Raw genomic sequence first — 21,648 nt, 5'->3', positions numbered from 1 at the left:
CAAAAATGAGGAATGGCTTTGCACTCTGATGGCTTATCTCAGAATCCTTGAATCTTATCTGTCCAAGAGGTTATTGAATGTTGATTGTAAAATGTTGAATGCTATCCCGTATTTCTGTGCTAATATTATCTGTGAGAGGAGTCAGTTACTCAGATTTTGAAACACCCTGTATACGAACAGCAGGTCATTTTTATTGAGCTGCTCCCTACACAGCTCCCTAATGATTCCTTGGTCAGGGCTCTGATTGCAAATACCAGTAGCTAACAAAGGGATAAAATTGCTCTGGTACAATCCTACTGTGCGTTTTTAATATAATGTGCTAATACATTGTCCAGTGTTCCCACAGAATTGCACCACTTCACCGAGTAGGCCTGGCCAATATCTGATTGATTCTGGTCTGTGGGGATCGGCCCAGTTCAGTATAATTTCCTGTCTTGCTGCTTTCTTGTCTGTTAGAGAGGGTTTGGGTCTGTGAAAATCAATAGCCTTGCACATGCAAAATGTGAGGTTATTCCCTAGCAAGTTTCATTCGCATCCTTGATTTATGGAAAATGTTGTTTTCTCCTCTGCACTTTTTTTTTTTTAAACTCTACTTAAACAAATACCTGTTTAAACATACCACCCGAAGTATTTGTACAGGAGAAAATGTAAATTACTGTGAGAATGCTGGAGAAGTTTAACATGTGCATAGCCGGGATCTGCTACTTATGACATTAATAGCACTTAACTGTTACGTAAACGGAGTCCTATTTGTCTCAGCAGAATCATTAAAGTTCTGATTTATCCTAAAATGGACTCTAATGTTCTATTTAATCATAACAGATATTTAAGTGTCTAAGAGTCTATTTCCTTTCACCCTGTGAACTTTGGAAAGCTGGTAATTAATGGTGTACAATAGGATAACTTTATTTTTATAAGAAATATGTTTCTAATATTTCCCTCACTTATTACAGAAATTGAAGCAAACTGAAGAAACAAAAGAAGATTCCCAGAACAGAGTATCTAAAATGTCCCTGGAGTCTCTCAATAAATTTAACAGCAATAACGTGCTTTTATTAGAAAAAGAGAAGAACTGTCTGAACAAGGTTGAAGGACAAAGGGAAGAAAATGGGAAGAAAGAAGAAGCTTCCTTAAATAGCTCGGGTCAGCACGAAGTGGACAATTTGGAATCCTTGAGTGATTCCCTGTATGATAGCTTTTCCTCTTGCACCAGCCAAGGCTCCAACGACGTGTAGAGACACTTCCCAGTGGGCTGTGACCGCGGCACACAACGGACCTGAAGGCGAGCAAGGAGTGATGGGGGAAAAAGAGACAGTTGCTGAAAATTCCCCCTCTGGATCGTGGCACTCATGGCAGGGTGTTCTGACTTCCCACCACACAGCAATAAGGCAGGGAGGCGGCATGGTGGCACGTGGGACTCAACGCTGAACACAGCGAGCGCTTACACAGAATAAAGTCTTAATTTTGCACTTTTGTGAATATTTGTACAGTTGTAAATACCTTGGGAAAATATATTTGTAGGGATACACGACAGCAATAAATATTACATTGGTGCTATGCTCCTGTAATGGCATATTACTAACTTAAAAGAAATTGGTGTTAATATTAACAAGAAAAGTTAGTAGATTTTTTAAAAAAGATTTATAATTGTTCTAGTCTTAAGACTGTATGTAGAAATACTGCGTTACCATAAACCTGAGCCTGCCAGACTGTCTGCAATAAACTTTCACGGACTCTGTTTTACAAAATGTTTTATTTTTTACTTTTAGTGCAATTCCATACAGGTGATCTAGGGAGGCATGCATTTCAGTTATTACGACTTCACAACAGGTGTCTTATTTCAAAAGGGTTTTGACTTTTGACATGGCAAGAAAATGAATAGATTAAAAGTCTTGATACTGCTGGCATTGGCTTCATCAATCATGCACATAACTGTTTGAGAGATCAGGGTCAAAGCAATTCACTGCTGACACAAACGGGAGTCTTGTAGGAATGAGAACTACATAAACCGCCCAGTGCTTCTGACTGCAACATAGTTTTTCAACTTCCACCTCCTCTGTACTCATTTGCCATCAAATTATGAATGTACCATACCGTGTTATCTTTTGTAGTCTCTGTTTGGTCTTAATTAAATTCTAAATAGTAAAATTATTTTTTAAAAACTGAAACAACTCCTGTTTGTGACACAGTACAATAATATGTTGGTGCTAACCAGTACTAGTTCAAACATATCTAGGAGCAGGGCCTGTTTTGGGTGTTTTTTGTTTTTTTCTACAGAGGTTGTTTATATGTAAGGGAAAGTCTATTTCAAAGGTTCTGTGTATTTTTTCTAGCCGTGAAGTATTTATAACTGCTTTTTGTACAGCAATTGTAAACTAGATATATTTGGGGTATTTCTAGACTCTATAGTTTCTTTAGCACATACCTGTTAATCTTTGAAATATTATGTGATCAGTGTTAATATTTTGTGCAATTTGTTATATTTTAAGTCATTTCCACCGTAAAATTGCATCGTCTTTTTCGACTTCTAAGAAATTTTCATTGAATCATCTTTTGTAAATAAAACTTTTCTTGCGTACCTGTGCCTGCAGAGGCGTTCTGGGAAGGGGATGGTATGACACCCTGAACGTGAGGGTGGGCTCAGGGTGGGAATCAGCGTAGCCAGCTCAGGGGGGTACAGGGGGTACCCGCCGAGCCGCTCCAGCTCCGGGGCAGGCTGGGTTCGGGCGTTTAGGGGAATTCGAGACACGGGGATTTTAAACAGCGATTTAAGCTTAATTCAGACTCTTCATCTCAGTAAGGCTGTGAAACGATCACGGAGAAATTACGTGGTTAGCCGGGGAGGAGACGAACAACCCACTCGAGCTGGGTCGCAACAAGGCGGAAAAGACCGTCCCAGCATCGACGACCGCAGCATCCTGAGCTGCTCCTGCCGCTTCCGTCGCCCTTCCCTCCGCCGGGGCGGGCTCTGCCCCGCACTCCGACGGCTCCTCGCCGTTCCTGCCGCCTCAGCCCACCCCATCCCGCCCCGTCAGTGGATCCCACCGCCTAAGACTACCCCATCCCAACCCACCATCAGCTCCCATGGCCTCAGCCCACTTCCCCCCGCCTCCGGACCCTCCGAGCCCCCATCCCGCCGCGCGTCCGCGGAGGAGGCGGAGGACTGCCCGCCGCACCGGCACGTAGGCGGCTACCGCGCCCCTCTTCCCCCATTTTGTCGTGCTTGAATTCCCTTCCAGGGGGTCGGGGGGAGGGCGCAGTGCAGAGGCGCGGCCCCTCCCGGAGACGCGGGTTCTGCGAGGCGTTTGCGGGAGACGAGCGACGCCTCGCAGCGGGCCCGGCCCATCAGTGCTCCGGCTGCCACCTGTGGGCTTCGGGCAGGCGGGGACACGGAGAGGACCGGGGCGAGCGGAGCCACCGCGCGGAGCCTGTGCCCCGCTCCCGGAGGGGAGGGATGGGCGGGGGATACGAACGAGCCGCCCCGGCGGGCGGAGGATCGCGGGGTCCCCCCGCAGCGCCGTGCGAGCCTCACGCCGAGCTCACAATGCGGGGGCAGAAGCGAGGGAGGTCTCCTCCCTCGCTGAACTCTTCCCGTCCCCAGACTGCGCCCAGCGAAGTGCGGGGCGGCTGGTGGGGATCCCCGCCCCGCTCCGCCGGCATCACATGGTGCTGGGGGCGGGAGGGGGGGGGAGCCGTCCCCCAGCTCTCGCTTTCTCCTACAGTTTCTTCAGTCTCAGCGCTCAACTCCGGCGAGGCTGGAGCGCGGCGCGGGGCTGGGCAGGGCGGGAGCCGGGCGGGCTCCGCCGCCTGCTCCCGGGGCGCCGCTCCCGGAGCGGAGGCGGCGGGGAAGCGGCACAAGTGCGCGGCGTCTCCGCTGCTTCCCTGCTTCTGATGCCCCTTCGCGACTGCACGCCATCCCGGCGGCCGCGGCTCCGGGAGGATGCGGCTTTTCCTCCTCGCTGCAACTTTCTGGGGATTGTGCCTGGCTCCAGGTAAGGAGCTCCGCGCCGCTCCCCCGGCGGCGCGGGCGGACAGCCCGAGCTGTCCGTCGCTGCCCGCAGCGGCCGCGGGGAGGTTTCGTCCCCTCGCAGCCCCTCGACGGAGCTGGCGCTGTCCTGCCCGCAGAGAGCCCCTCGCCGCCCGCCCGGTGTCCCCAGCGCGGGGGGCCCGCGGGGCGAGGTGATGCTCCGCAGGCAGCTCCCGGTGCGGGACTCGGAGGATGCCGCTTGCTGACCGCGGGCGCCGCGCACGCCTCTCTGGGCGAGGGGGTCGGCGGCCAGCGGGCTCAGTCCCGCCGCCGGAGGGCACCCACGGGGTTCTGCGGGTCCCCGCTGCGGGGCGAGGGGTGCGGGAACCGCTGGCGGAACGCCGGGAGAGGCGGCTGTTTGGCGAGCCGCACGGAGCGTCTCGTTTTGCATGATAAAGGAGGGGAGGTGAAGGATGCTCCACCGCTGTAATTGTGCGCGGCAAAATAGTAATTAAATCATTTGTAATTAATTAGTAACTAAGTAAACCCGTCGGCATAGATAAGAGCCGAAGCGTATCTATTAGCCGGGTTGCTCTCTCCAGGGCGGGGGTAGTTTTCAGCCCGCTGTGCTGAGGGGCACCCCCGAGGCGAGCCGATGGGCGATGGGAAGCGGCTGCGGGCCGGTGTCGGTGTCGGTACCGGTGTCCGTGTCTGTGTCCGTGTCCGTACCCGTCGCCTCCTGGCGGCAGCGTCCCCAGCGCCGGAGCGGCCGCCCCGCGGAACGGAGGGACCATCATCACACCAGGTGCTGAGCCCGTAGCGCTTGGGCTCAGCTGAGCGGACGGCACGTTTGTTTTTCTTTATTTTTGTCAAAGGGATACTTTCGCTGAGCTGTGGAGTAGTTAGGAACAGCGAAATACGAAGAGGGAAAGATAAGGAAGATTCCTGGCACGTGTCGGTTCTTTGGTTTGGTTTTGTGGTTGGTTCTTTTTTTTTACAGTTATTTTAATATTATTACTACTATTCATGCTGGGTTGGATGGAGCTTTGAGCAATGTGTGGCAGGGGGTTGGAAAGACATGATCTACAAGATCTCTTCCAGCCCAAAGCATTCTATGATTTTGAACAAAATGTTATGTGTTCCAGGTTTGGCCTTGCAAATACAGTGTTACCAGTGTGAGGAGTTCCAGCTAAATAATGACTGCTCTTCTCCAGAGTTCATCGTGAATTGTACAGTGAATGTTCAAGATATGTGTCAGAAAGAAGTAATGGAAAAAAGTTTTGGTAAGAATTTAATAATTATTATTCTCTTTATTTGCTTTGGATAGCATTTGTTGCTTTTGGTTCCACCCATTCACAGTCTTCAGTTATGGATGAATCTGGTGTTCCCACCTAAAGGGACCAGATTCAATTACTAATACTTCTGAATGACTTTGTAACTCAAAGAAGTTAATAATTTTCCTTCAAAACTGGTGTAAAAACTGAAGGATGCAAGCCAAATGTTGATAAAGCTGGTTAATACACAGTCTTATGGGTCTCAGATTTAGTTTTCAGCACTGGAAAATTAATAACAACAAGTTAGTTTAATCTCATTACAGTTAATTACATGGGCTTTTTCCCCAAGAGATGGAAGAGCATTAAATTAGTAATTCCCTCCTTTCTTATATTTACTCAAGCAATTTATATACTCTGAAGGTTCATCTTAAGGGAAGGAAAGTATAGTCATCTTTTCTTTCATCCATTAAAGAAACCATCAAACAAAAGGGAAAGAGGGATTTAAAAAATGCCCAGTAACTTGGGGAAGTTTATGGAGGGAAGAGGAGGGGGTCAGAGGAAGGGCTCAAATGGATTTCTTTGCTATACCAATTTTCTAAGTTGTTTGTTTTTTTTTTTTCTCTTACTGTAATTAATATTAAAGTTCTCATATTTGGAGATAAATGTGTTCAGGAGGAAACTAGCCATGATTCTGCATCTTGCTTCTGTTGTCTTTTGAGCTGTGGTACAAGTGACTGGGTTTTATTAAGTATCATGGAAGGCATTTGAAATTTAGAGGGAACTGTCAGTGTTGCTCTAGCTTTCTACATGAGTAGAAGGCAAGAAGTTTATTAGGGAATGGCAAGGAAGTGTGTTTGTAGGAGTTGGAGCTCATGCAGCCCTCCTACTCTGACTGCAGGCAGCCGTGAGGACACTGGGCATTAGAATGGGCATCCAACAGTAACTCACTGGGGAGTCTCAGCCTGGACATGGCCTCTGCAGCAAGCAGTAGTTTAGGGAGCAGGGAACAGGCTGGGACTTCAGAATCTTGATTTAAGGGGAAGCTGATCTCTGGGATTGCACATCTTGCAGCTGAGGGCAGTGCTTTAGAGCGTGGAGTTCTCTGATGTAAAGAACTCCTATGCTGTTAATGTAGATCAAGCTATAGCCTGTCCTTTCTCAGCAAGTCCTTTGGGAACAGCAGGATGCCTCTCTACCTACAAATGTGTGCAGCCATCCGTCTTGAACAGTAACAATGGTTCTTGGCATTGGCAAACTACTCAGCAGTATCTTCCAAGTGCTTATCAGTCAGTTAGTTCCATGTGCGCTGGCCATTTCAGATCAGCATGTAATGAATCCTAGATAAATAATAACAATTGTTACCACCCATCAAAAGTAGCTGACAGCGTTTCATCCTGGATAACACCATCTACAGTGACTATTGCTGTGAAATACTTAGAACCTCTCCAGCATAGAGAAAAAGCTGTATGTTTAAAGAAAGATTAGTCTCTTTCAAGCTGTATTTTTCCGGGGTATTATATTTCAAGTTTACTTGGAAAGGATAGTGGGGATATGAGATAGTTACGGCTTGCAAGGTCCTTTTAAAGTCTGAATATCTCTAAATGATTGTTTGAAGGCTTTGCTATCTCCACCCCACAGCTTCTGTAGTACTTCAGTAGGTTGGAATGGATGTTGTGGTGATTTGGAGGGCTGTAGACATAGACAAAAAAGTCAGTCCTCATTTAATTCTTAACAGGTGTTTGGTGTTTGCTGTTTGGAGTTTTTTAATACCTTGCCTGATTCCTTCATGTTTTTATTTCAATACAACCTCAGCCTGTATCAACTTCCAGAAACATATCTGTAATCTTCCCTTCAGATGAGTGTTAGAAAGGTGTTTTCAGCTGAGTAAACCCCTTGCAGATTGAAGTGCAAGTCTTCTGGATAAGTCAGCTTGCACTCGTGCACTCACAGCCACTTGTGTGCTGGATGAGGAGGGTGGGATAGGTGGTTGTGCATCTCTCAGCCTGGCAGGCAAGGCCAGCGTGACTGTGGTACACTGAAAATACAAACTGGAACAGTTTTAATACATTTTAGACACACATTGATGCATAATTTGCCATTACTCCTATGAAGAAATGGTTTGCAGTATAGGAATATGGAGTTCTTAAAACAAACTTCTTGGTGTTTTTTTTTTTTCTGTTTCTGCAATTCTATGTTTTCTCTGAGCAGATCCTTGGATTTTTCCTTTAGGAGGTAACTAGCATGCTGTGCATAGCAGGTGCCACTGTTCTATTTAATTTACTTCTATAAATGCAGTTCTTATTAATTTTAAGCTTAGAGATTGTAAATTTCAGCTAGTTAATGAATTGAAATTTTTAACCTATTTCAAACAGTGAAATTTACATTGCAAGCTTAGTTTCTCTGTTATCCTCAGTCAGTTTTAGAGAGGATTGGTTGTAAAACAGATATGACTTAGTTCATCATCCTTTATTGGTTTTTTTCCTAATTGATATTTAAATGTGTGCAATATAAATGCCTTACTTTCACAAGTTTTATTTAATAATTCATTCTACTCCTAACAGTACATTTCATAACTCAATTCTTTTGGTTGTTGCCTATTACTAGAAACTGAAATGTTTCAAATATTGATTTTAATTTAGAATAGACTTGAGTTTGAGTTTTTAACGCAGAATATGAAAGATGTGAATTTGCATTTATTTGACAGCACAATCTCATAATTAGAGTTTTTCCTCTTGACTAGATACAGTCAAAGCAGTGTAATGTTTGTATTTTAACCCATTTCTGTCCTTAATAAAATATAGTTGTGTCAGTGAGCGAAGTGTTATAAGTTCTCTCAAACCTTATTTAAAAGTTAAATGCAGTATTTTGTGATGAACTTCATGGTGTGAGTTGATGTAGCCACCCTTCCTGTGCAGTATGCATTAATCTGTGTGTTTTCTATCAAGGGGGTTGCTGGCTTACATTCTGTGGTGTGTCATACAGTCCCCAGTGTGTGGCCAGTGACTCTTTTCCTATGTATTTGTTAGTGTTCATGGAGTTGTGCCGTGGCAGCTCTGTGATTCAGCTTCGTTTCTGTATTAAACTCCCCGTAGTAAAAGCAACATGGTGGTGAACTACAACTCTGTGCAGCTTTTCCCATTTATGTTGCAAAAAGTTTCTTATGCCTGATCATAGTTAAACCATTTCCCTTCAGTTGCTCTAAAATTAGGGTTAGTGCTTTAGATGTCACTGTGCTCTCTCAGAACACTATCTCAATTTCTGGAGAACCAGGTCCAGGTGAGAAATAGCAGCATAGGCATGTTCTTAACCCAGAGCTTAAAAAGTGGCTGTTAGTGTGGCAGCCTCTGATGTGAGCAGCTAAGAATGCAAGTGTTAGTAACTCATATTTTGGATTAGATCATCTGGCATGTTATCTCAGCTGTTTGTAGTGTCTGGTAGGAATTTACTTCATTGCACATCTTACAGTGAATTGAGAATTGAGTGATACACAAGCATGTATCAGATTAAGTGATTATGTGGAATAGTATAGTTCTGCCTCCCCTGTGGACATGCACTTTGCTGTGGCAGTTTGTGTTTCAGTTGCACTTTGGGGGTCTGTCAGTGCACAGAACCGGAGACTTTGTCAAGTAAATTATAAAATTTTCTCGCTTTAAGCTGAGTTGTATTTAAAAATTTTGCTAGAGGAAGTTTTATGTTTATGTTAACATACTGTTCCAGTGGGAGATACAGGACAAGGTGGTATTTTGCCTGTGATACAGAATCTTACAAACTAGTATTTTAATTAAATCTTAAAAAAAAAAAATCTTTTCTTCAGGGGGAGGAAGGATCAGAATTAAAAGTGGCACTCAAGATGATACCATGTAATTTTCTCATGTCTCAGAAATTAATTGTAAAGGATAAGTTTCTAGAGCAGTCTTCAAGTGAATAAGCAGATGTTTGAAAACTGTGTAGCTTAAATGTTTGAAAAAGGATCAAAGTTCTTACAATAATTCCATTTGCAGATACTTTGTGGAAATACCCATGGCAGATTTCCTGCTCCCACTTGCCTCTCTCCTTCCTATGGATTTTTAACTTAGAAGTGTCGGTGTTCCTTCACTTCTAGAAAATGTGTAGGAACGAATAAATCCCGCAGTATATTGGGATCAGATGAAACATCTTGGTGATGTGTAGATGAGTATATAATGTGTATACGCTCATATATCATAGAAAACACACTGATAATGGTAATTATCATTACCATTTGCCTTTTACTGAGGGCAAGAGCTATCAGAGTTTAAAGGCTGATCTAAAACCTACTTAAGGCAAAATGCAACTTGCAACGTGAATACATCAGAGAAATAAAGCAGGAAGGATGAGACGATCAGCCCAGAGAGGTAGCCAGTCTAAATTTCTTGGAATTCTCTGTAAGTAAACCTGCCCATGTGCATGTTTGGAACAATTGTGTTCCAGTGTTTTGGAACCTTGTGTTCTAATGTAGTTATGAATGTACTTTTACTAACTTTTGCTTTTGTAAGATTAAAAAAAAAAAAGAACTGTGATAGCAAGACTGATACTTTAAAATGTCAGGAATTTTTCTTTGCAAGCAAATTTGGAAACGACCTTGTTATTTCTATTAATCTGCAACAACAAACTTTGCTTATTTGTTTGGTGTACAACGGTCCTTTTAATATATTTACATAGGATGTAATCCTGCAGTGTAATTAAAGCAACTGCTGTAATTGTGTGCTTAAAAGTAGTGCATGGGAACAGCATGAGCAAGATCATGATCTCAGGATTGAATTATAATTTTATTTTATCTATTTCTTTGAATTCTTTTCAGTATTTGCTTTCCAGTTGTTTGTTTTATCAGTGTCTACGCTGAGTGATGAGTTGGCCTATGGTAATTTTCCTACCTGTGATTAATACTCAGTTTTGTTGCACTGTGTTGATGCCATGATTGAGTTGCTTTGTGTGTGGCTGTTAAGGATTACATAAGCACTTCCTTTTTTCTGTATAGCACATACTTTTTTCTGTTCATGTATAGCATCCATTAGTACTAGTACTAATTGCATACTGGTATCAAGGGGAAATTGTGCTCTGGTGTACTTTCATTGACAAAATGATTAAAACAGAGAACAAAGTTTAATGTCTTCAGAATCTCTTCAGGCATTAAAGTTTTATAGGTAGTAGCTCAATCCCCTGTATCCATTTAGAAACAGTAAGAAACATCCACTGAGCTGCTGCTGGATTTTTTGTTTTGTTTTCTTCTACGCTCTCTGTTGTTCAAAGTGTATCAACATAAAATAACTTCTGAATTATTTTTATTCAAAATAAAGCATAATATAATAAATCTTTACTGACAATGTAAAAAAAAAAAAAATGTTGCATGGGACAATTGGTATACCTATAACATCCTGTTTTGTGCTACTAGATGCCCAGTGAAATGAAGACATAGTAACCAATGTTGGAAACAAGCAGTTCACTTTTGATATTGAATTTTAAAAGACTTACTACGTATGTGGATAATTTGCACTGTATGCTGAAAACTTGGAGCTGTGGATCTATCACCATTCAGAAAGACTTTTTTCAGATGCCAAAGCCGTTTGCTTATTGTAAATTTTTTCAAATCTTTGGGTTGCTCAGAAAACTTGCAGCCACTTATGCAATGAGCTGACCCAAGTGTGTCAGCTAAGGAGGAATTATGGACAGTAGGTAGTAGGTTGCTGTTCTGGCTTTCTTTCAGTACAGAAAAGCTACAGCGGAGTTAAGTTCAAGCAGTTTATGACTTTCAAGTCATGACAAAAACCCATGTGCAGAAGTGATGAAGTCTATATTATTTTAAGGAAGATGTGGTATCTGGTCCAGTGAATTTCATTTTTCACAGGACATGGACAATAGCTTTTTGTTATTTTTTTCCTCAGGCTTGTATAAAAGGTATACAAATTAATTTTGTGATGATACAGTGCCCACAGCTGGGTGTCTCTTAAACCCCTTTGAGATTTCCTATTGTATTTTACGTGCAGTCTGTTTTTCCAAACCTTCTTGTGGCCTGACCCTATCACTTGTCTTAGCTCCCAGTGACCTTATCAAAACATTGGCAAATGAGTTCTAATTAACCCAAAATAGTTTTATTTCTATGTTTCTATCTATGTTTTTCCATCGTAGTCTGGATATTTTTTTGAAAACTTGATGAAACCGGTTTTGCCAAATTACCAATAAGTCTTTGAAAGTGGAACAAGTTATATAAAACCCAGGCAAATCCTACTCTTAAATTGAACAGGCTGTAAAACTGTAAGCATGAAAATAGCTAAATATATAAAGGGGGAATGAATTTCCAAAGTTCTGGTGTGCAAGTGTCAACATATGAGGCATTCCATTGAAATTGGTAAGGACACTAATTAAGGTTGCAGCAAGACTATTCATGTGTAAAATTATTTATGGGACTTATTGCAAGGGTATAGCATTTTAACATTTGTAAAGACATAAGGGCTATTGCTTCATTTCAGCAAACAAGGATTGCCAAGGAAAATGGTTATATGGGATTCTGAAAATTGAGTCTTAAGTTTACCTCTCTCTCTCGAAGATCGAGTATATTTGGATCTTGATACCCAAGGACATTTAGATCTCGATACCTCTGTATCAGGAAAGAGGAGATGATGGAAGGCTGTGAGCCTCTTTTGTTGGGAAGATTGTACATTTTAGTGCTTGACTGTAAGTCCACATTAGTGAGCAGAGAAATTAATAAGGGCAGTAGGAAACAAAGGAATTTGATATGCAGGTGAAATTTGAGCTTTGACCTCTCATTTGTAGCCTCCCATGGCTTTAAAAAAATATTTGACAGTACCACCATTAGCTGCTGTACTTCACTTTCTCAGCCTATGCATTTTTAAGCATTTTAATGCTTTGCTTCAGCTTTGTGATGCTGCAAGCAGTGACAAAGACTACTTTGTGCTGTTTTCTGTTATTAACAATGCTGGTTTGTGTCATATTTCCAGTACCAGAATTAGAAGGCATGACTTACAAAGAGATATCATGGTAATCTAAACCCTTGTCCTCTGTCAGTCAACAATTGTCCAGCTTTCTTCTGAGCTGATTTAATTTCTGCAAAGTGTCATGTCAGTGAGGGTCAGAAGGAGAGTTAAAAGGCCAGCCTTTCATTGTCAAAAGCTTCCTGTTAGTTCCTGAAAAAGAAGTGCAGCTTTTAAAAAGTGCCAAATGTGTGGAGGATTTGTGACGATATTAAGTTTTCACAGAAAATTGTGATGAGAATATGCTAATTCAACCAGGTAGAGTCTGGCGGGATGTGGGTTCTTTCTGTTTTGTTTTATTTTTCTTTTACAGAATTGTATACTCTGCAAGAGCCTAATGATGTGAATATGCTTTTATCTTGTCTACTGAATGCATCAAAGGAGGATCAGGATGAAATAGCTGCAGTCCTAAGACACAAGATTAAAAATCAGGAAGCGCTCGACGTAGCTTTGCAATAGATTTCAAGTCACATAATTTCAGTGCCTTTTTTTTTTTTCATCTGGAAAACACTGACTGTGGTAGCTTACAATATTTAATTTGCTGGTATTAGCTGTTTATAAGGCAATTAGTAAATTTCATGATAAAATGTCTGACAAGGTGCAAATTATTTAAACCCCTTCTCTCCTCAACTTTCTCTCCGGAGTTCACAAGGATAGGAAGAGTTACTGTAAAATGAAACACATAGAGGACATAGTTGGATATGGTTATACTTTACACTCAAACTGTTTGTTTTGGTTTTTTTTTAACAATGCATTTACAGTCATAGATGAAAGGCTATGTGTTGAGGAATCTTAATTTATCTTTTATACCAATAAAAACGTCGTCTGACTAAAATGGCAGTTATTTGGGGAAGCACAATGTCAAAAAAATGATTGATTGCTTTTCAACATTCAGTCACCTTCTAAGATATTTAGGACTTTATTAGATAAAATATTTATAAGCACTTCCTCTAGAAAACTGCAAATCACGATAGGAACTTTGGAGTCTGTCTCTGTATGATAGGCATAAAACCTAATATGGAAACTAAAAAATATAATTTACAAACCTATTTGTCTGAACCTAATTTTGAGCATTACTGATACAGTAAAATCCAGAAATAGTCACATTTATATTATTTTCCTTAGAAAGGGATGTTTACATGTTGTTCTTGCACTAGTGTAAGTTCTCATTTTAGTTTTTGGCAGACGTCACAAAAGAGCTTTTGTAACTCCTACTGGGTGATGCATTGCACTCGAGTGCAGGGTAAAAAAGTGACAGTTTAGGGCAAAAAGAATAAAGGATGAGACATATTATTAAATCACAAAGCATGGCAGATAGCTGGGAATGACCCCATCCTGGCAAAACATGGATAGGCAGAGCAGACATTGTCTATGCACAATAAGAAGGAAAACTTGCAGATTCACAAAATCAGAAAATTGAATGTTTCAGTGATATAAGATGGTTGGAACCACTCAGGATATTAAAATAAAGGGAATATTGGTTCATAAACACAGTCTTTGTCTTTGTGAGAAACAACATTAAGAGAATACCCAAAACAGGTCACACACAAGTCATGACAGTATGCTAATGTGAGAGAGGACAAATTTTGGGGGCTTCTCATGGATTGTGTGTGCTACAATATGAATTGTCCACTGTTGGCCAGTTTTCCACTGCTTGCTTGGAGAAGATGGGCAAGGTTTTAAATACCAAATTTAAAGTTGAATGGAAATTCTGCCAAAGTTCTAAAGGCAAACCTCAGACTTGTCTTATCTGCCTTGTTAGCTTTCTCAGTAACTTAAGATACAGAACTTTTCTACGTGCCTGAAGTTACAGCTCTGTGTTTGCCTCCAGCACATGGTCCAGTCTTGAAAAGATGGTTTGTGACTGTTCAAGGAGGCCTCATTGCTGGGCCCTAGTTGGTCACAGACTACTTATTATGCTCCAAAATATTTGACGTTGCAGATCTACTCAGAGTATGTGGAGGAGATTTTGCTAAAGCAGTGTTTGTGGAATGAGTTGCAGACTTACCTTATGTGTGCCTTTGAAGCTGGATATGTACATAAGGGTGTAGAAAAAGCTTTCTTTAAAAATGAGGAGTGTCAGCCATAGCCCATAAGGTAGAGAGCATTTCATGTGGAGTGGGTTGTCACACTTGGAAAAGTTTGTGTTGGGCAAAGGACATTGTCTACTTGACTGAGTCAAGCTTAGAGAGAAGAGTTTAGTGGCCATGAGGCCATAGACTGATCTGGGGTGAAGCAGAGGGCTGCAATTTCCTGCTGAGCTGTGCCATTGCAGAAAGCAGCTTCAGAGTAGTGGGGTCATGGGAATGGGAAGGTGACTGTTTTGTTAGAAATTAGGTCACTGGTCTCAGTGGTGATATCCTAGTTGCCTATTTTGGCTTCAGAGACCCTCTACATATTTTGCTGAAGGATGGTCTTGGGAGTACAGGTGCAAACTGAACTTGCATACTGCTTGCGGTATGGTTTGCTCTTAAAAGTTGGAGAGTCATGCTTACACTGCCTCTTTTTTGTCTGTACCTGCTAGAACAGAAGAATTAGAGGTGCCTTATAAGATCCTTTTCAATCAGTAAGAGAAAAAACTTGGATCTTCTGGTGCCTTCTGCATACACATAGTGTAAGAAGTAGGTGTGATGTCACCTTTTTTGGTTGTCCTAGTAACAAGTTAAGCTGTTATTCAAGAGAAATGTACTGGGCTCTGCAGACAGGGTAGATGGAAGAACACTCACTTTTGGATTTGAATAAATTGTAGCTTGAATTGTTTGTTGCTATCAAGACAGAATGCATTTGAAAATGGCCAAAACAGTGCCAACGTGCAGACACACAGGACTAGACTGGATGTAGGTGAGAAAATCAATATTGCAAGCAGAAACTATAGAAAAGCCTTAAGATTTACATCCATCACTTCACTGGAATAAGGCAGAAATAGTAATTTAGGCCTTGACACTGTCTAAATATGTGATCACTTGTGGGGAAGAGAGAGATGTAACAATAGGCAAGTTGCTTAGTCTAGGAATAAATTCTCAATGTCAAATTTAAGCCCAAAGCTGCTTTAAAAAAAGCCTTGGAAACAAATGTAGTTGTAGTAGGTACTTGGTGACAGGAGAGGGTGTAGAATATTAGCGTGTTATCACACAGCTATTCTAGTTCTGTGTACTTCCCTCTCTTCTTAAAAGTACTTGTACTTGAACTACATCCTTGGCCACCTCCACAAACCTTGAAGCGAAAATGAAGGAAAATCAATTTGTCAGTAGTGGGTACTTCACAGTAAACTATCATTACAGTGCCTACATATATGCATAACCACAATGCTGTTGGGGGGCTGCTGAATCCATGAAAAGGGAAAAATTACTCAGGGCTAATCCATCAAGAGATTGGGCAGTAAATATACTAATTGAGTAGGAGTAAATAGAAATTGTGTACTAGTTGTTGAAGGTAGATAACTGGGAATGACCCCATCCTGGCAAAAGCAGAGTGTAAAACGTAGTCTCCTCACCTAGCCAGCTACTCAGAACAATCTGAGATAGAAGAAAAGCTTCCAGAAAGATTTGCAGTTATTTTTCTGGGTGATATGTTAATGCATGTATCAAGCTGATTGTTCAAGCAAGAATACCTGGTAATTAGCAGTTATGTCTGTGGTATGAGTCTTATGAGGCAGATAACCACTTTGAAGAACTGTCTGCAGTTCAACCTGCTGGTGGCAAATGATTCAGGAAGATCTCGGGAATCGTTTTGGAATGGTTCAGCAGTACAATAATCCACTGCAAAGGAGGAGTTTGAGGAGACATCTCTAGATATAACCCAGAAAGGATGCTGCTGTCCCGTCTGAACTTGGGGTGAGCTGCAGTTACTGGGGTCCATTAACCTGTTTGCTGGAGCAAGGAGATTGTTTCCCTGCCATCAAACCACAGAAGTCAGTTATACTAATTTATATCCTACCACAATTAATCTGGAATCACTATATGATAGGAACAAGGTTTAAGAATAAGTGAAGTTCTCAGCTCAATTGTTTTAAAAATGTCACTCCTGTAGTGCTAACATTATCTCTTTTTTCCATCAACCTCTGTCTGTTTGCATTTGTAACTTGCTGTAAGGATACAGCAGAACAAGAGAAACAGCAGAGCCTTTCTATGCTGATCAAGTTTGTTTCATACCCGGTGCTTCTTAAAAAAGCACTTAGTGTGATAGCAGCTGATTTGTAAGATCAAAAGAATCTATTAGTACTTAAAGACGAAATTTTGGATGGAAGGGCACGTCATTAGCCAAGGAGCTATTGAAAAGCTGATAGAAATACTAACTTTTTTATTTATGTAAAAAATCATGTTACAATTCAGATTAGAGCTGGGAATGGGGATAAAGAGTCATTTGGGACTGTAATTTCCTGTTGTAAGACATTTACAGAAAAGCCACAGGAGAAGCATTACAAATTTTTTACTCTTAGTTAGATTATTCTCTCTGTTTGGGTGTGAACGTGGTTCATCTGTTCATGAAACTTTGAGAAATAAAATTTCAGTCTGTACAGGAATACTGTGTTTTGACTTCAAAAGATGCTCAGGATTGTTCTGTGGAATTGATCCTGGAGAACAGAGCTGTTGTAAACACATGGAGTAGAGGTTTCCTGGAGTTGCCTGGTGAAAACCATGCCTCAAAGAGCATCATCTAGTTGTTCACAGCTCTGAACAATTCTAATCTCCTAATCTATGGAAGAAGTGCAAAGTGTGATATTTCAGGGACCCAAACTAATAAATCACTTATTGGTTCAAATTGTGAACAGGACTTAGCAGGAAACCTGTGAAAAGGAAATGGCAGGAAGAGAGTGATCTATAAAATTACAGGAATAGGAAATATGCCAGTGTCAAAAGCTTTTTGGAGGCTTGGTCTTTGAGGGGAAAGTCAAATTCACTGCTGTTGATATGGAAGACTGAGGAATGATAGCTGGCTGTAGTTACAGAGAAATAATATGTGATGGGGAGATGTGGGATTAGGGAACAGAGGACAATCACTGTGCCTAGTTTCACTGAATACAGGATTCCTTTCTCAAGAGGAAGGGGGAAGGAAAAAAGTTAATTGTAGACATGGGAAGGGTCATTTATGCCTTGGCTCTGGGAATACTGCAGGAGGAACGTGGAAAAGTACCAGGTTCTTGTGGGGAACATCAACTGAGATTTCGGTATTGTAAAGCCAACCAGTGGCAGCACCGTTGAGGGTTCTTGACAAGAGTGGTTTGTCAACAGAGACAGAGCTCCCTTCTTTTTGCAAGCTGTAGTAATAAAGATTACTGCAGTGCTGCTTGATCTGTGTGCCTTTGCTGTTACAGCGAGAACAGCCTGTAGCTCCTCTTCCTTCTCAAGAAAAGGCTCTACCTGCTGTGTTGATTGATTGAAGCTCACTGGAGACAGAGGAAGATTTAACACTCACTTGAGGGCTTCTCTTCATAAGTTTAACAAGATAGATAGCCTCAAAACGTTTCAGGCTTGAGATTTGCAGAGGGAGAACACAAAATAAGGAAACCCTTGCATTGTTGGGATGGCAGCAGTGTTGTGACAGTATAAAAGAATTGCTTTAATTAAAAGTTTCTGAAGACAGGAAATCCTTCTTTCTGAGCACAACCCAAACAAACAGTGTTCTACCCGCAGCCTTCAGTAGTGCAGTGCCCATTGCCACTGCAGAGGTATCCACTGGATCATGAAGGTGCTGTAGTGTTTGTTTCCAAAGTCCCTGGGGACTGAACAGGTACCTGCAGGTATTGCATGTTCGGTACCTATGGGTCATATTCCTGCTTCACTCCCTCCAAAAAAATGTCTCCATCATTGTGGGTTTGAAAACATTCTAGGACTATGATATAGGATGGAGAAGCACCATTCTTCAAGAGAATCCTATTCCCATGCTCTTCAGGAGGAAAAAAAAAACAACTTTTTGAGAATCCCATGTTCAAAAGGAACAGTGATTTTTATTCTTGGAAATATTTACCTCTCCTTGTAACTGCAAGGCAATAGGAGCAAACCATCCATTATCTATTTCTGTTATGTGTCTGTTTTTCTAAGACACAATTTCTACTGTATCAGTTGCAGGAGAATATTAGAGGAATGAGTGGTGGAACTGCCATAACCATTTTCCACTGCAGCTTGAGAAAACACAACTGTGTATTTTAAAGCCTTTAAAAACCATGTTCAAATAACAGCTGTGTACATTAGAATGTATTTTTTTTCAGTTAAAAACAATTTGAGAAATTATAAATTAGATTATTAATTAAAATTAATTTAAATTACATTAAAAAAGAGAAGACTTTCAACTCAGACAAGACGTTCCTATAGAAATGGAAATTTTTGTTGTTGAGGTTATTAAACTTCAAAGGCAAGCAAGAACTGAGATTACCTGGAAGAGCACTTATAGTTTTTCTTTAAAAAAAAAAATTAAAGAGGAAGGGGAGAGGATGAAAGTTTTGCTGATATTCATTCTCCTTTTACTCTTGGTTTCTTGTCTGTGTGTGGTGAAGGAACAAGAAAAGGAAAAAAAAAACACTCAAAAGACAAATTAACAGCATAGAAAGCTGTAATTACTTAGACACCTTAACTCAGACTTGTTCAGCAATAGAAACAAAACTAATTTTCTCAGTAATTGCATTTCAGTTATAGTTATTCAGACAGTTTATTCTGAAAGATGAAAAATTCCAGTTATAAAATGCATCATTTGATATACATTATGTAAATCAGGTCTGTAATATTTTTGGTTCCAACCAGAATCAAACTAGAGAAATCCAAAGCAGAGTGACTGTGCTGCTCCTGCAGCGCAGAGTTGTTGGTCGTGTCACCACTGAGGTGTCTGCCTTAATCACCAGCACTGCTTTGGGAACGTAAACTGGTTTTGCAACAGTTTTCAAGCATGAACCCTGTTATAAAGCAAAACCATGTTCACATCAAACTAAGTAACCTTTGTTCTGTGTCACAGGAATCATGTACCGCAAGTCCTGCGCGTCTTCAGCTGCATGTCTGATCGCCTCTGCTGGGTACCAGTCCTTCTGTTCTCCAGGGAAGGTGAACTCTGTTTGCATCAGCTGCTGCAACACTCCGCTCTGCAATGGACCCCGGCCGAAGAAGAGGGGGAATTCTGGTGTGGTGCCAAGGGCACAAGTGATAACCACTGTTCTGCTTCTTAAATTTACTCTGTTGTTTTTGTACTGCTAAACTTCAAGCAAGTTTGGTGGTTTGTTTTTTTTTTTTTTGCCCCGACACAATTTGTTCTGTCTCCTCCTTTCTTCAAAGACACTGCAATTATTTTCTGTTTGTTTCCAAATCCCTGTCAACAGCGAGGGAAGTTCAGTGGTTGTGTGGAGAGAGGGGCTGATATTTTTGGCAGCTAATGAGTTCAGTTAGCAGATTGAATTTCCAGTGTGTGCTTAAAAATCCCAGCAGGATACAGAACTCCTGCTCTTTTTGCATAACTGGAAACAAACCCATCTGTGTTATTCCTTTTGAGATGTAGTCACTTTCCTGGGTCATTTTAATTTCCGTGTTTTTTTAAGTTCATTGCTAATCATTAACTTTGCCTTATGAAGTCATACTTGATGTTCACAAAGGCCGTTCTGTGCGTCTGGACCATGCTCTGAGCTAGTCTCGAGGGACACTGCTTCCAGGCTGGGCTCTGGTGATTCAGGACCTGGCTTCTGTGGACTGCAGTCAGGCATGGGCTCCTTCTGGAAGGTGCTTAGGAAAACTTTGGTGTTGCCCTTGGTGGAAGAATTGCGCCTCGACGACATGAAGAGCAGCGGGCGTAGGGACCGGCTGCTCCGCGCTCTGGAGCTCTGGTTGGCTCTGAGGAACTTCTCCCTGTTGGCGTGTTGGATGGTCAGGCGGCAGCGCAGGATCTGCAGGAACACGCTGCGGAACTGCTGCGAGGAGATGTTGTACAGGAGGGGGTTCACCACCGAGCTGAGGTAGAAGAAGATGTCGGCGATGGGAAGGAGGGTGATGTACGCTCTGAAGTAGGGGACAGTCCAGTCCTGCTTCGGTTTAGCAGCTGCCATGATCCTTCTCACCTGGTTTGGCATCCAGCATATCGCCAGAGTGGCAATGATCAGCCCTGCGAGCAGAAAGAGGAAGAAAGAGGTGTGCATACATGGGGGAAAACACATAAAATACTATCAGTTCTGCACTTACTTGTTAGGAAATAGTACCAATTTTTCAATGTTTGCTTGACAGCTTTCTCTGCCAGTAGCACTTTTTTGTTTGTTATTTTTAATAACTGTTACAAGGTCATTGCAGCACATGCTCTGACAAAAGGCCACATAGTGCTTGGGTAGTGTTTCTTTGTACCTGTTGTCATTTTTTAGTTTTCAAAGTGTTCATTCTCTGATCATCTGTATCTTTGAAAAGAATGTATTTTATTTTGGTTTTTGGTCTTACATTTCTTATGTCTTTCCCTTTACTTTGAAAAACAAACAAAATAAATAGAACTTATAGCCATATTAGATCAGGCAATACCCAGAAGAGATCAGATTCTTGTTTGTACTTTACAAAAAAGAAAATGTATGCATAATAATATATTTCTTGTTATTTTTGGTAGATTTCCTCTTACAGAAGCTATTTTTAAGTAAAATGTGTATGGATCTTTTTATGGTAATTAAGATATGTTGGGCTTTCTTAAAAATCAAATTCCAGTGGAATTAAATGATGAATGTAAATGAGAAAAACCCAAACCTAGTCATGAAAGTGTAAGCAGTTTCAGATTATAAATTATGCTTAAAAATGTGATATCGGACCATTTTGTATTTATATGTAAATATAAATACATGTTGCTGCATCACTAATGGCATTAAAAAGAGGGTGACTGAAGTGCTGGGTGTCTAAAAGTTCTGCCTGTGTGGAGTGGTGTTCAGTAGGGTGCAGTGGTGGTGCCATCGTCAGAGCAGCAGCCCTGCAGAAACATACCAGTGACTTGAGCTGGCTGTTCCCGGGCAGGAGACGGAGCAGGGACAAGGCACCTGGATCCTCAATGGCATCCTCACTGCTGGTGTGTGTCAGTACTGGAAATCCTGACACCTTACAGGAGATACCAGGTACACAAAGTAATTCCTCTCACTGCACCCCCACTACTGGCACACAGTGCAGCCACCAGTTTACTGTCCCCACTTTGTTTTTCTCTTTGCAGGAAACGTGCCTTACAGGAACACTTGGAGGGAGCAGAAGGTGCAGGCTGGCTCCTTCCCTGCTGCAGGCACACAGAACAGCAGGGAGTATCCTGATGGGATAGTTCTTACTTGCGCAGACTTGTGTTACATTGCTAATCTCATCCAATGTCTGACCTCTGCTCTCAACAGCAGCACAGAAGCATTTTAATTCTTACCTGTCTAGACGGAGTCAGATTGCCCCCACTGAACAGGTCACTGTTGGAATGCTGTTCTGAA

General features: G+C 41.7%; 3 protein-coding genes across 3 annotated transcripts in view; 2 read left to right on the top strand and 1 right to left on the bottom strand.

Annotated features, from left to right (window-relative positions):
* The window catches only part of NCKAP5 (NCK associated protein 5), a 372,817-nt gene extending 370,242 nt beyond the window's left edge, over positions 1-2,575 (top strand). Inside the window, exon 20 of the mRNA XM_017820947.1 lies at positions 954-2,575. Coding sequence (XP_017676436.1) covers positions 954-1,235 — 282 coding nt within the window. The 3' untranslated portion in view covers positions 1,236-2,575. The remainder of the gene's footprint in view (positions 1-953) is intronic.
* A 1,229-nt stretch (positions 2,576-3,804) lies between these two features.
* On the top strand, positions 3,805-20,637 carry LYPD1 (LY6/PLAUR domain containing 1). The gene is made up of 3 exons (XM_017820945.1): positions 3,805-3,992; positions 5,113-5,250; positions 19,194-20,637. Exons 1-3 carry the CDS (start codon positions 3,941-3,943, stop codon positions 19,427-19,429), a joined length of 426 nt encoding a protein of 141 aa, XP_017676434.1. The 5' UTR covers positions 3,805-3,940; the 3' UTR covers positions 19,430-20,637.
* The window catches only part of GPR39 (G protein-coupled receptor 39), a 78,227-nt gene continuing 76,379 nt past the window's right edge, over positions 19,801-21,648 (bottom strand). The window contains exon 2 of the mRNA XM_017820944.1: positions 19,801-20,324. Within this exon, the coding sequence (XP_017676433.1) occupies positions 19,801-20,324 (524 nt within the window). The remainder of the gene's footprint in view (positions 20,325-21,648) is intronic.

This window comes from Lepidothrix coronata, unplaced genomic scaffold (genome assembly GCF_001604755.1).
Source record: "Lepidothrix coronata isolate B3197 unplaced genomic scaffold, Lepidothrix_coronata-1.0 Scaffold86, whole genome shotgun sequence".
In the NCBI taxonomy this organism is placed as follows: domain Eukaryota; kingdom Metazoa; phylum Chordata; class Aves; order Passeriformes; family Pipridae; genus Lepidothrix; species Lepidothrix coronata.
The sequence above is the reverse complement of the archived record's forward strand: the minus strand, read 5'-3'. Positions and strand labels throughout refer to the sequence as shown.